Source organism: Heliconius melpomene, chromosome 5, assembly GCF_056956725.1.
Source record: "Heliconius melpomene rosina isolate 202511_hmr_F chromosome 5, ASM5695672v1, whole genome shotgun sequence".
Taxonomy (NCBI): domain Eukaryota; kingdom Metazoa; phylum Arthropoda; class Insecta; order Lepidoptera; family Nymphalidae; genus Heliconius; species Heliconius melpomene.
The window spans coordinates 8,448,503-8,460,967 of record NC_140393.1 but is presented as its reverse complement, the minus strand read 5'-3'; the positions used below and the strand labels follow the sequence as shown (position 1 = coordinate 8,460,967).

The window sequence follows — 12,465 nt, the reverse complement described above, 5'->3', positions numbered from 1 at the left end:
AACAAAAATTTGTAATAGTTTAAAGAATTATGGTCGAAAAAATTGCTTTAACTGTTTTATTGAAAGGTCTCAATATCAATAAAATAAGAAAATCAATAAAAGATATTATAAAAGGCACAGTTATTTAATAGGAAATTAAAGGTTTTACTTGAGGTTTTATGTAAAAATGTGCATCAACTGCAAAAAATATTTTATTAAAGGTAAACAAACCTGGAGTAAGAAAAATATACTTTCAAAATAAAAACTTGTATAAGCATAACAATGATCTTCCATATTCATCTTAATAAAAATAAATACAAATATTAGCTAAATTTATTTGTGGCATTCTGTCAAGAATTATCTGTCTAGCACATTTTCCTTATATTATAATATTTTATTACAGTTTATATAAAATCTGAATTACATTTATATGTAATTGCAGTTATATAACAGGTTTAAACTTTGTTACACTTAATAGGATACTTATTTATTATCTATAATACAATTGTTATATTGGATATCTACAGTAGAAAATGGGCAACCATCAGAGATTAGGAGCTACCCAGTCAAGGAATTTGACAGCTAATTCAAAACCCACAAAGCAAGCAGCATTCGCTGGAAATGCTCGCAGCATTACAGGAGTAACACCTTTGTACAGAGCTTTGGGTCCTTCTCTTTCCATCAATTGCTTAAAAACATCACGCATTCCTTTAGGATATGTACCCTCAGGGGCAGTTTGTAATCTGCTTTTTAAAACATCAGCAGGCATGGCTACCAGCCAGTTAGCTATTCCGGCACATCCACCAGCAACAATCGTTGCGGCCATTTTGATTTTGGCACTAGCATCTTGTGGCACAAGCAACTCTTTCACCCATTCATATGTCATAAAGTACATGCCACTAGCTGGCACATCCCGTAAGATGGTGGCAACACTGCCTTTGTAAATGCTTCTTATGCCACCTTCTGCATATAACTGTCTGGCACAGTCTAGCATGCCCTTATACTTTTGGGGCACATTTCCACCTTGTTGGATTTGTAACAAGCATTTTATTCTTTCACCAGGAGCCATTATAGAGGTAGTGAAAATGCCAGAGAATGCACCCGCGGCAAACAATTCCGGTTTTGTAAGAACCTGATTTTCATCAGATTTAATTAGTTTTTTACCTACTCCAAAGCCAAAGAAACTAATTGCAAATATGGGTGCCACTCCTGTTAATGGAGCTGACATACCTTTGTAGAGTCCACGGAATCCTTCTTTTTGTATAGTTTTTTTAAAACAGTCCAGCGTACCATTGTATAAGGCTATTTCACCTGCTTGAGGAAGGGGCATAGTTTGTAATCTTACTTTAACTGTATCCATAGGATGCCCCGCTAAAACGGTACATACACCGCCAAAACCACCACTTAAAAAATATTTAATAGGGCTGCTATTTTCCGACATTTTGATATTATTATTGATACGGAAGAGAAAGGAAAGTCCACGAATACACTCGCACAAGTGTCGAGTTATTCATTTAAAATTAAAATGTCAAAATTCAAAGTCCAAGTTTACAATCAACCCACCAATGCAAGTGTCACTGTCACTGTCCTCAGCTCAGAATCACAGATAGTAACTAAGTTTTATAATTCATATCGTAAAGGATAACGGATCATCTTATGGTACGGTACTTAGAAAAGTATAAAATAGTAATCTTTTTGTCAACACTAGTGTAATTATGACAGTTTTAACGTCTTGATATTATTCGGTGATTGTTACTGTTGTTTTGTTTTATATTACAGCGTAATTCATTTTGTTAAATGTTCCTTTTTCCCGACTGCTAAAGAAGGATTATATATCTTTATTCTACATATTGTTTACTGTCAAATTGTCAACGTCAAACTATAATTTAAATCTACGGATGTCGTCAACATCATATCTTTGTCAAAAATCAAAATATTGCTGATTTATAATTTATCAAATCCATAAGACAAGAATATATATAATGATATGATAAATGTGATTATTTTAAATGTATTAACAAACTTACATCTTGAAAATATAATATGACCTGCACAAAAGAAGAAATAGAAAGAAAACGACTAGCTGCTGTTCAAAAGAGACAAATCAGCCTAATAAAAGTTCCTAATAGTATATCATCCTCATCCCTAGATTCTAAAATAGGTCCTGTGAAGAAGCAAAATATTGGTACCCATGTCTCCTTTCACCCTTATATGAAAAATATTAAAAATGATAATAATATTTCATCCTCTTCTAAAATAGTGACAGAAAAATTTAGCAACTCTCAAAATTATAAAAAAGTGGTCCAAGAAAATGTTGAGCATAACAATTCTGAATCCAGTAGAGAGTGGAATCATCTTTTCCAATCAAAGCAAAGTCTCAGCCAAGTTGTAAATGCGAAAGCTTATCTAATATCTGAAAACAGATTTGAAGTCTCCATATCTGAATTTTGCATGCCACTAATAAATATATTTAAATCAATGCCATCAGGACAATTTGGTAACAATAACACTGTTATATTATTTTTATTATTACTTAATGTAATTGCTTTTATAATTATACCCAATTTGAATTTTTTTATGAAAAATTAAAGATATATATTTTCTGCTCTGTTTGTATGTGCATCAGTAGAGTAAGCAGAGAGAAATGAGTGTCAAGATACTTAGTTCTCCACTTTTTACTTTATTCTGTACTTCAATTTTCAGTTCTTGTAGCTAAGAAATGAGAATATTTCATTTCCCCAAAGGGGATCCAGCCCGCTACTATCACATTTACACTCAAACACTAATCCACTGCACCAATGATCAGTAAAAAATATAAATATATTACATATAGTGTGAATTTATTAAAGGAATACTTCATATTTTTTATTTATTTGCTATTTTAAATCACTTTTTTATGCTTTGTCTGCAGATGCTAAGACTAAATTATGGAACTTCTCCATAGATGATTATCAAGAGTTTTTGTCAAAAACTGCTCAACTGGAGCCACATGTAGTTGTTAATCCATTGCCTCAGTTTGTTTTAAAGGTGCTTATGTTATAAGTAGTTTTTTTAGTTTTTCATTAACAAAAAATCTTAATACTTTTTACGAATACTTTATTCTATATTCATTTGTAAATGTTCTAAATTCTTATTACATGGAAATGATCTATCAAATTGCATGTGAGGTAAAATGTAAATAAAGAAAATAAGTTCCTCAAACTTTTATTTAGCTTTTTTATTTCTATTTAGTTTTTATAGCAAAAGATTTCCCACTTATGTTTCTACTTCTAGCAGTTAGCAGTACTGTTCTTATGTTGTCTTTTTCTTTTCCTTTTTGTTAAAAATTAAAGAAGATTGAAAATAAGATACTGTTTTGCATTTGTTTTCTTACATGTCAACTATTTATAAATAATTATTAAAAGTAAAAAAAAAATTAAGCTGTCTGTTATATTCAATTTCTAATAAGTTTTAAAGGGTTATATAAGTTCTACAGACATTGTTATATAGTATTATTTACACCGCCATCAGTAATAACTTCAATAGTTATTTTTATAAAATAGATTAACTCTATTAATTGTGACCTACAAAGTAACCTTTTTCTGGTGTGTTCACCTATCATCTCACAGCTCACTGAATAGGGAATAAGTTACTTTATTTAAATTAAATTAAAATATAATAATATTTAACTCTTTACAGATACTAAAATTTGAAATACAAGATCCTAATACTGTGGACTTACTACCTATAGAAGAAACTCTCAGAAATAAATTAATGCCATTTCAGCAAGATGGAGTAAGGTATACAGAAACTAATTATAATACAGTAGATAAATGATTATATAGGATTCAATATTTAAATAATAAAAAAAAGTATTTTTCTAAATAACTAAATAAATATTCCAAGTTGAAGTCAATAATAATAATAATAATAATAAAGCCTTTATTAACAATCTAAATAATCATAATACAGAATTTATATTTACACCGGTAAAAGATTGTTTTGCCTTAGCATAGGCCTCCCCCAAAGCCTTCCACATCTTCCTGTCGTGGGTTTTCCTCATCCACAATGTACCCGCAGCTAATTTTAGGTCCTCATCCCATCTTTTCGAAGGTCTTCCTCTTTTTCTCTTACCCTCTCTTGGGTACCATTCTGCCACCTGTTTTGCCCATTTGTTGGTTTTGTTTCTGATTAGATGCCCTGCCCATTTCAATTTCAGCTTTTTAATTTTGTAAGATACTTCTACAGTCTTTGTTTTCTGGCAAATAACATTAATTTTAACTTTGTCCTTTCTCTTGATATTAAGCATGCTCCTTTCCATGTTGCGCTGACATACTTGAAGTTTTTGTACATTTTGTAATTTTAAAGCCCATGTTTGACATCCGTAAGTCATAGTAGGAAGTATGCATGAGTTGAATATTTTGGTTTTTAAATTCATTGGTATTGACTTACTTTTTGTTATATCTTTCAGAGCCCAATATCGTTTCCAAGCTACATTTACTCTATTTTCAATTTCTTTTGAGGTGTTATGTGTTGGAGATATGATCTGCCCAAGATATGTGTATTGGTCAACATATTCAATTGAGTCATTGTCAACATTTATAGGTGTTTGTATATGGTTTGTCATTAGTTTAGTTTTTGCCATATTCATTTGTAGGCCTACTTTTCTACTTTCTGACACTAGTTGATTGAGCATGGTCTGTAATTGATCTGGATTGTCAGAAATTATTACAAGGTCATCAGCAAATCGGAGATGGTTTAACTTTTCTCCATTTATCCTTATTCCATAGTTTGACCAATCCAATTTTTGGAAAACAAGTTCAAGTGTAGCCGAGAACAATTTCGGGGATAAGGGATCCCCCTGCCTTACCCCTCGCTTGACAGGAAAGGTTTGGCCCAGATTTTCAGTTTTTATTTTTGCAGTCATGTTTTTGTAAATTTCCATTATGAGGCGGATATATTTTTTGTGTACTCCTTGGCATGACAAAGCTTCCCAAATTTTCTCGTGTTTAAGTGAGTCAAATGCCTTATGATAGTCAATAAATGCCAGATAGTAGGATAATCTGTATTCTTTGTATTTCTCTGTAATTTGTTTAATTGTAAAAATGTGATCTAAAGTTGAAAAAAAGTTGAAGTCAATACTAATTATATAATTTAAATGGATATATTTTTTATATAAACTGACTGAAATTAAATGTAAAGGCACACTTGCAAAAATACAATAGTGAAAACTGCATTAAAATCAGTTAAGTAGTTTTCGAGATTAATCTGCACAACACACAGACAAGCAGACAATATTTTCAAAAATCATTGTTTTGAGTTGTTTATATTAATATATGCCACCAATTATAGATTTTATTCATAATTATTTTATGTACAGACAGCAATCAGTCGCAATCCCATTATATACATATAGATATCAAAACATTGGGTTTCCAAAGAGGTTTACTTTTGGGAAACTTAACACCTTTAAAGTATGTAAAAGTCGTGACAAAATAAAAGCTATCATATTAAAATCATTCATAGATTCGGTATAGCTCGTCGTGGGCGCTGTATGATAGCTGATGAGATGGGCTTGGGAAAGACGTTTCAAGGGTTGGCCATAGCTAGTTATTATAGACGGGATTGGCCTTTACTTATTGTTACTACGTCTTCTATGAGGTAATGTTGATCGTTTATTTTTTGTGTAGCATTTTTGTGTATTGTCATGACCACTAAACGCGATGGTTGTGGGTTCAATTCGCACTCGGAGGAATAAATTATTTCATATTTTGATTTCCTCGCTTTGATAACTCAGTGCTTCAAGAATTCGGCGGAAAGTAGGGAACAAAAGTGACTAAAAGGGAACGTCTTAACACTAGGTTTCCAGTCTTTAGTCCGTCTTAACAGTCTTTAACAATATCTACTCAAAATTAAAATAGTTTCATAATCTTTATTATTTAACTTCTTCTTTGCTAATTTTTTTTAACTCATTTAACAAAAAAATTTTATATTATAATAATATTTATAGAGAAACTTGGCAGAGTAAAATTCACGAATTACTACCGTCCGTGCCGATGTCGAACATAGCGACACTGGCCAACAGTAAAGATGGTCAAATTGTTGCTGATAAACAGGTATAATATAATAGTTGTATATATTTTTTAGCTTCATGCCGTATCCCGCACACAGTAGGGTAATTTAGTGTCAAGACAATTCGTTTCCCATTTTCCGGCAAAACACCAGAGCAAAGAAATGAAAATATTAAATATTTTATTTTCTAGAGTGGATATATACAAAACTTGTGTGTGTTTGTCGCCCTATTTCTCCGAAAGGACTGGAAGAAATTTTTATTTTTTTTACTTAATTTTATCGAAAATACACATCTAATATGTACTATTCTGTATTCTTCAGACTGAAGTAGTCATAACTAGCTTTAAAATATCGAGTACTCACAAGGAGTTGTTGCAGAAGAAAAAATTTGGTGTTGTTATTATAGTAAGTATATTAGGAAATTATTTATTATAACCACAACAAAACTTTGAACGTAGTGACATTTGAACTGGCGCATCCTTGGAGACGTCCAAGAGTCCGGACAACTAAGCTATATGTTCATTAAACATATAATTCATTTATTCATCATTAAAAATTTAATATTCGTTTTTTATAAATGTACAGATTTTTCGCGGAAATGAAATATTTAATATTTCATCAAAAACGGAGTATCTTAATGCTATGTTACCATGTTCCTTCTGTCTACCCACGGACATATATAGAGATATTTTCTGGCTAGGCAGGGCAGGGCTGGCCATTAGCTTTGAATATGTTTGTTTGTGTAAAATTACTTTTTGAAGTTTTCAGGGCAAATTTTTTGGTACATGGGTTTAAGAAAAGAGGGAGGTCACCCTCTCCCTTTTTTTACGCCCATGTGCCCATCTGCTATATGAGGAAAACAGCGTGAAGCTAAAAAAATAATAATAATTACTTATTCACAGGACGAATCTCACAATTTAAAATCTTACAAAGCCCGATGCACCACAACCATAATGAGCATAGCCACTAAATGCTCCCGAGTGGTCCTACTCTCCGGCACTCCCGCCCTCAGCCGACCCTCAGAATTATATACGCAACTGGCACTGATAGAGAATAGTGTGTTTAATTCCTATAACTCTTATATACAGTTTGGTGAGTTGTTTTTTTTGTGTGTTTTTGATTGTGATTTATTTGTTTTTTTGTTGTGGGAAAAATAATTAAATTTCATTGTCCCATTGTTAAATCAACACTTTTAAAAGTATTTAAAAAAATATTTCAGGCCGGTCGTGGTACAGTGGCACTAGTGCGCGACTGTAACCGCGACTGGTTATGGGCTCGATCCCTACTTATGAAAATGAAATATATATTTAAATTTATATATTTTTTTCTTCGTTCTGGTAAAGGCAAAGCGCGGCATTGGGTTCCGCCCCTCAACACGAATTGCCTCCAGAATTTGTCGTAAAATTAGAAAGGAAGTGTCTTAACACTAGGTTCCTTCTCCTGGCACAAGAGGCTCAGAGGGACTCTGTGCTTTCATCTTTGTACATTTTCAAAGGAATAATAGATTGTAAATTTTCTTTCAGGTGTAAGGTATTGTGATGGTAAACAAAATAATTTCGGTTGGGACATGTCGGGGGAGTCCAATCTTGGTGAATTACAAATAATATTGCGTAAACGTTTCTTAATACGAAGGACTAAGGATGAAGTGCTTACGGATTTGGGGCAAATTACTAGGTGAGTATGTTTGTGTGTATTTAATAATGTTGTGTGTGCTCAGCATCTGTGTTTCCGAATTCGATTACCACATGGGGAAATTAACTATTATGTTCAATTATATATTTTTTTTCAAATACAGTACTCTATTTAAAGAGACAGTAAACTTTACCTAAAACATATTTAATTTTACTGTTCTTTATTTCTTTTTATATATCCACTAGTGGGCCCGGACGCGGCTACGCCCGCGAAAATATAAGCCTAAATCATTAAAATAAGTTAAAAAATAATAATAAGTGGAGATTTATTATTAGAAAAAATATCTGAGTAACCGAAATGAACAAACCAAAGAAGTAAAAGTAACTAAAGGAAATTCTTAATATTAGAAAAAAAAACCTAAAGTTTGCTGTGCGCGCGTACTAAACATTTTTCTATATTAAATAATTATTAATTTTTGCGAACAATATTAAATAAAATCTCAAATGATTAAAATTACGATATTTTAAGTGTATAACATCGGTATAGATAACCGAACTGAGATAAATTAATTATAAGCAGCAAATAATTACATAAAAAATAATAGTAATTCGAAAATCTATAAAAATTTACAAAATCATCAAAGTCATCCGCCCGTTCGCGTCGGTCATACTCATACTATGCCGCCCGAAGGCTAGGTCATTTGGAATCAGTCACATCTTAATTATTTATTAGAATGTTATACAGTAAACTATAATTTCCATCTAGATGAAATGCTAAAAGTGACTATTATATTTATTTTCATAAGGATAAATATCAAATTATAGAAATCATCTAATTTTTGTTAATGATTTGTATAAAGAGATTTGTATAAATCTATATCGGCGCGCACCATGTATGCATTAAGCAAACTCACTGTGGGTGACGTTTTCTTAAAACAGCAAACTTTGCAAGCCGTTGCTTAGCAACGCGTAGCGACGATTGTTATTAACATGGCGGAATAAATTCCTTGTCAAATTAATTATTTTAATATATTGGTATATAACGAAAATATTACAAATATGAGAAAAAAAAAGTATCCTATGTTCATCCCGGGACCCTCAAGTATCTCTATATGAGTATTTTATCACAATTAAATTAGCGGTTTGGCCCTGATTGCGGAAAAGACAGACAGACAGACAGGCAGACAGACAGACAGACAGACAGACAGACAGAGTTACTTTCGAATTTATAATATAGGTATGGATAATATTTACAATTAAATTCACATGGCACATTACAGAATTGATTTCATGCACATATGTCAAATACGTAGAAAAAGAAACTCGATTATCCGATCCTCAACTATACGTATTACGATACAATACAACCGCGAGCAATTTGGTAAATTAAATATGCACACGAATTAGTGTAATTTTAATTTTATTTAATTTTTAATTTATAAATGTAATAACATTATATACAACATAAGCACAAAATGCCGCTTGTTATCATACATTCGGTTATCCGAATGCGATAAGAAATAGTCCGGTTAATCGAGATTCTACTATATATTAAAATAAACAAAACATCTTTCCAACAGAGAAACAGTGATGTTGGATCAATCACTATTAGATTACACAAAGGAAGATAAAAACAGCTTAACGCAAATGGCGGAAACCTACAATAAATCTGCCTCTTTAGAGAAACACGCGGCGTTGCTTACGTATTTCAGTAGGTCGGCCTCGGTTAAAATACCTGCTGTTTGGTGTGTACTTTGATTGTTTTTTTAATTTTTCATTGTTGTAAACGCTATGGTGTTGGTTCGAATTTAACTTATGGATTGTTATTAATATTTTTATTTTTAATCAATTCTTTTAAGTCAATTACTTACTTTTGTAAAATTTATTTACAATATTTACATTTACTTATACCAAATATTTTATCATTATTTTATTTATACCATTAATAATAATTATTATATTCCAGTAAATACATAAAGCAACTATTAAAAGAATACCCTGATAAATTCCTCGTTTTCGCGCATCATCGCGCTATGATAGATGCGTTATGTGACACTTTGGTGGAAACTAAGACTAAATATATATGCATTGTGGGTTCAACGCCAGCTAATACTAGAGCTGTGAGTGTGCTTGTTTATTATACGTTTTTCAGATTTCAGAATACAATTGTATCTTATTTCATAATCCTGCGTCTGCAAAAGTTCCATAAAAAGGAGTACAACATTTTTGCTTCACATATTATACTGTAGAAATAAAAAAAGACTTGATGTTAAGTAAACACGACAAATTGTGTCTTATAACGCAATGTATCCAGAATTCGGCAGAAAGTCTTAATGGGAACGAAGTGTCTTAATGATAGGTTCCCTCTGTCTACCCTGATTTTTTTAAATTTATTTCCCCTCGCCTCTAGGACCTAGTGGACAAGTTTCAACACTCTGTGGACGTGCGGGCCGCTGTATTGTCCATCACAGCAGCAGGTGCAGGCATCACGCTCACGGCCGCCGGACTCGTGCTGTTCGCGGAGCTGCACTGGAACCCCGGAGTGAGTGCGTGTGTGCGTGCGCGTGGCTGTGTGTGCGTGTCTACACACGGTTGCTATACCAATATACATAAATAAATAATAAAATAAAGCTTTCCTACTGAAATAGCATGTTAGAGTTGAGTCCCAACTGAAATAAAATGAAAGAGAGATTAAAGTAAAAATAATTCATTTTATCGATTGAGAAACGACCGCACAACCGTCGCGTTTACAGTCACACAGTGTGCCGCTACAACACGACGGCCACTTAGACTAGTATTAAATATACGATTGATATGTGATTAACATATCAATGAAACTTAAACATAACATATATTTGTATACAGGTGTTAACACAAGCGGAGGCGCGCGCGCACCGCGTGGGTCGTGAGGGCGCAGTCCTGGCGCGCTACTTGCTGGCCCCTGCCACGGCCGACGACGCCATGTGGCCCATGTTACATGGGAAACTGCAGGTATCACTACAAAAAAATTAAATTAATGCCGTTATGGCTCAGTAGCACAAGCATGCATCATGCAGTACATTGCAGGCTCTAGCCAACATAAACGGTTTTCTCGTAATTATTATTTCAGTTACCCAACTACCCACATATGTCATGCGATTGTTAAACGATGTGTATTAAATAAATAAATTCTTTATTTTCTGGAGTAAAATATTAATCTTAAATATGTTTTCATAGGTCTTAAATGGTGCTGGCCTCTCCGGGGAAAACTTTGAAGGCAGTACTGTGATGCATCAGGTGAGTACTCATATTAAGAATTAAATATAAAATAAAATATAAATTTAAACCAAACTACAAAAAAAATTAAAATATTAAACATGATTTCAAATATCCTTTCAAAGACTTCAAAAATATAACCAAATTAATATCTCCTAATTACGTTTTATAGCATATTTTTTTTAAAACAAAATATATCTTTTACAGGAAAGCAAAAACTCAATAACTCAATATCTGTCACCGAAACCGACAAAAAATAGAAACGATTATATACCAGGAACTAATATATTAAAATCCTCTCAAAAATTCAAAAATCAAGAAATAAATAATACACAAAATGACACACAAACAAAAACACAGAGTGACAAAAATATTGTGTCACCACATTCATCGGATTCTATAGTGCTTGATGAAGTTGATGAATTCATCATGAACTATGATGAAGATGATGACCTTTTGGCGGGCCTTGACATTGACTTGTAAAACAATATCTATTATTCTACTCATATTATAAAAGAGAAAGTTTATGAGGGTGGATGGAGGTTTGTTAGATTTTCACGCAGTAACTGCTGAATAGGTTCAGATGAAACTTGATACAGTAATCTCAAAAACTGCTTGACCAATTTAATTGCTACTTTCATTATTGTTTTTTGGCAAAGTTTCCTTCAATAAAAAATATATATCAATGTAAAAGTATTTTGTTCGACATTTTTCTTCTTAAATGGCAGTTTTATTGACATTTAATTTTCATATTTATAATATTAGTAGAATAAGCAGGCTTGTTCTCTAAGATATGTTTAAGGTATTTATTTAATGTCTTGCTTTCTTTGTAAATCCTGAAATAAACTGTAAATTGAAGACCTAGTGGTATTCAATGCCAACAACAATGGTAACATTCTCGTTCAGTCAGTTACTTAGATACCACTACACTGTAATAATACATTGAATTAATTAATATTAAAAAAAGCCTTAACCAAATTAAACCTTAAATAAATGAAACTTAATTTTGATATGTATTTTTTCGTAATTTTATTGATGATTGATTATTTTTTGTGTAAAATTTTTGTAATTTAACTGTCGATATTAATCTTAAATAAACATTAATTTATAATAACTGTATTTTAGAAAATTAGGATAAACTGATAAAAGATATATAATATTGTTAATTTTTTGTAAAATATAATATTAGTACAAAGCTCTTTTATTCTTTTGTAGCTTCACACTGTACCTCTCGCAGAAGGAACCTTGGCGTTAGCGTTAAGACACTCCGTTCGTAAAGAGACACTTCCACTCCTCACTTTCTGCCGATTTCATTGCGTGTTGAGTGGCGGAACTCAACGCCACGCTTCGCTTCATCACATCATCAAAATCAGTTTACCCGGTCAAAAGTTCTAAGGTAACAAACATAAAAAAATCATACATTCGAATTAATAACTTCCTCCTTACTGAAGTCGGTTAAAGACAAATATTTGGGCGGTATCATGCAGGCGCCGACCGCCCCTGTGCAAATAGCCTACCATTTAGTTTTAGTTGGAATTGTTTTTATTTA

General features: G+C 32.2%; 2 protein-coding genes across 2 annotated transcripts; one reads left to right on the top strand and one right to left on the bottom strand.

Moving 5' to 3' along the window:
• Positions 1-108: 108 nt before the first annotated feature.
• colt (carnitine/acylcarnitine carrier protein colt, mitochondrial) lies at positions 109-1,420 on the bottom strand. The gene has a single exon (XM_085185553.1). The coding sequence runs from the start codon at positions 1,418-1,420 to the stop codon at positions 524-526; it is 897 nt and encodes a 298-aa protein (XP_085041679.1). The 3' UTR covers positions 109-523.
• A 347-nt stretch (positions 1,421-1,767) lies between these two features.
• Positions 1,768-12,091, top strand: Marcal1 (SWI/SNF-related matrix-associated actin-dependent regulator of chromatin subfamily A-like protein 1). The gene is made up of 14 exons (XM_085185551.1): positions 1,768-2,476; positions 2,891-3,006; positions 3,658-3,758; positions 5,485-5,619; positions 5,969-6,074; positions 6,352-6,435; positions 6,933-7,122; positions 7,554-7,704; positions 9,242-9,406; positions 9,628-9,781; positions 10,072-10,203; positions 10,527-10,652; positions 10,878-10,937; positions 11,124-12,091. Exons 1-14 carry the CDS (start codon positions 2,023-2,025, stop codon positions 11,397-11,399), a joined length of 2,250 nt encoding a protein of 749 aa, XP_085041677.1. The 5' UTR covers positions 1,768-2,022; the 3' UTR covers positions 11,400-12,091.
• Positions 12,092-12,465: the final 374 nt, after the last annotated feature.

Excerpts from the sequence above, each read along its gene's own strand:
- colt (XM_085185553.1), bottom strand. The coding sequence starts at position 1,420 with ATGTCGGAAAATAGCAGCCCTATTAAATATTTTTTAAGTGGTGGTTTT.
- Marcal1 (XM_085185551.1), top strand. The coding sequence starts at position 2,023 with ATGACCTGCACAAAAGAAGAAATAGAAAGAAAACGACTAGCTGCTGTT. Across the intron at positions 5,620-5,968 it reads GTTACTACGTCTTCTATGAG|AGAAACTTGGCAGAGTAAAA; the intron begins GTAATGTTGATC and ends TAATATTTATAG. Across the intron at positions 10,204-10,526 it reads AGCTGCACTGGAACCCCGGA|GTGTTAACACAAGCGGAGGC; the intron begins GTGAGTGCGTGT and ends ATTTGTATACAG.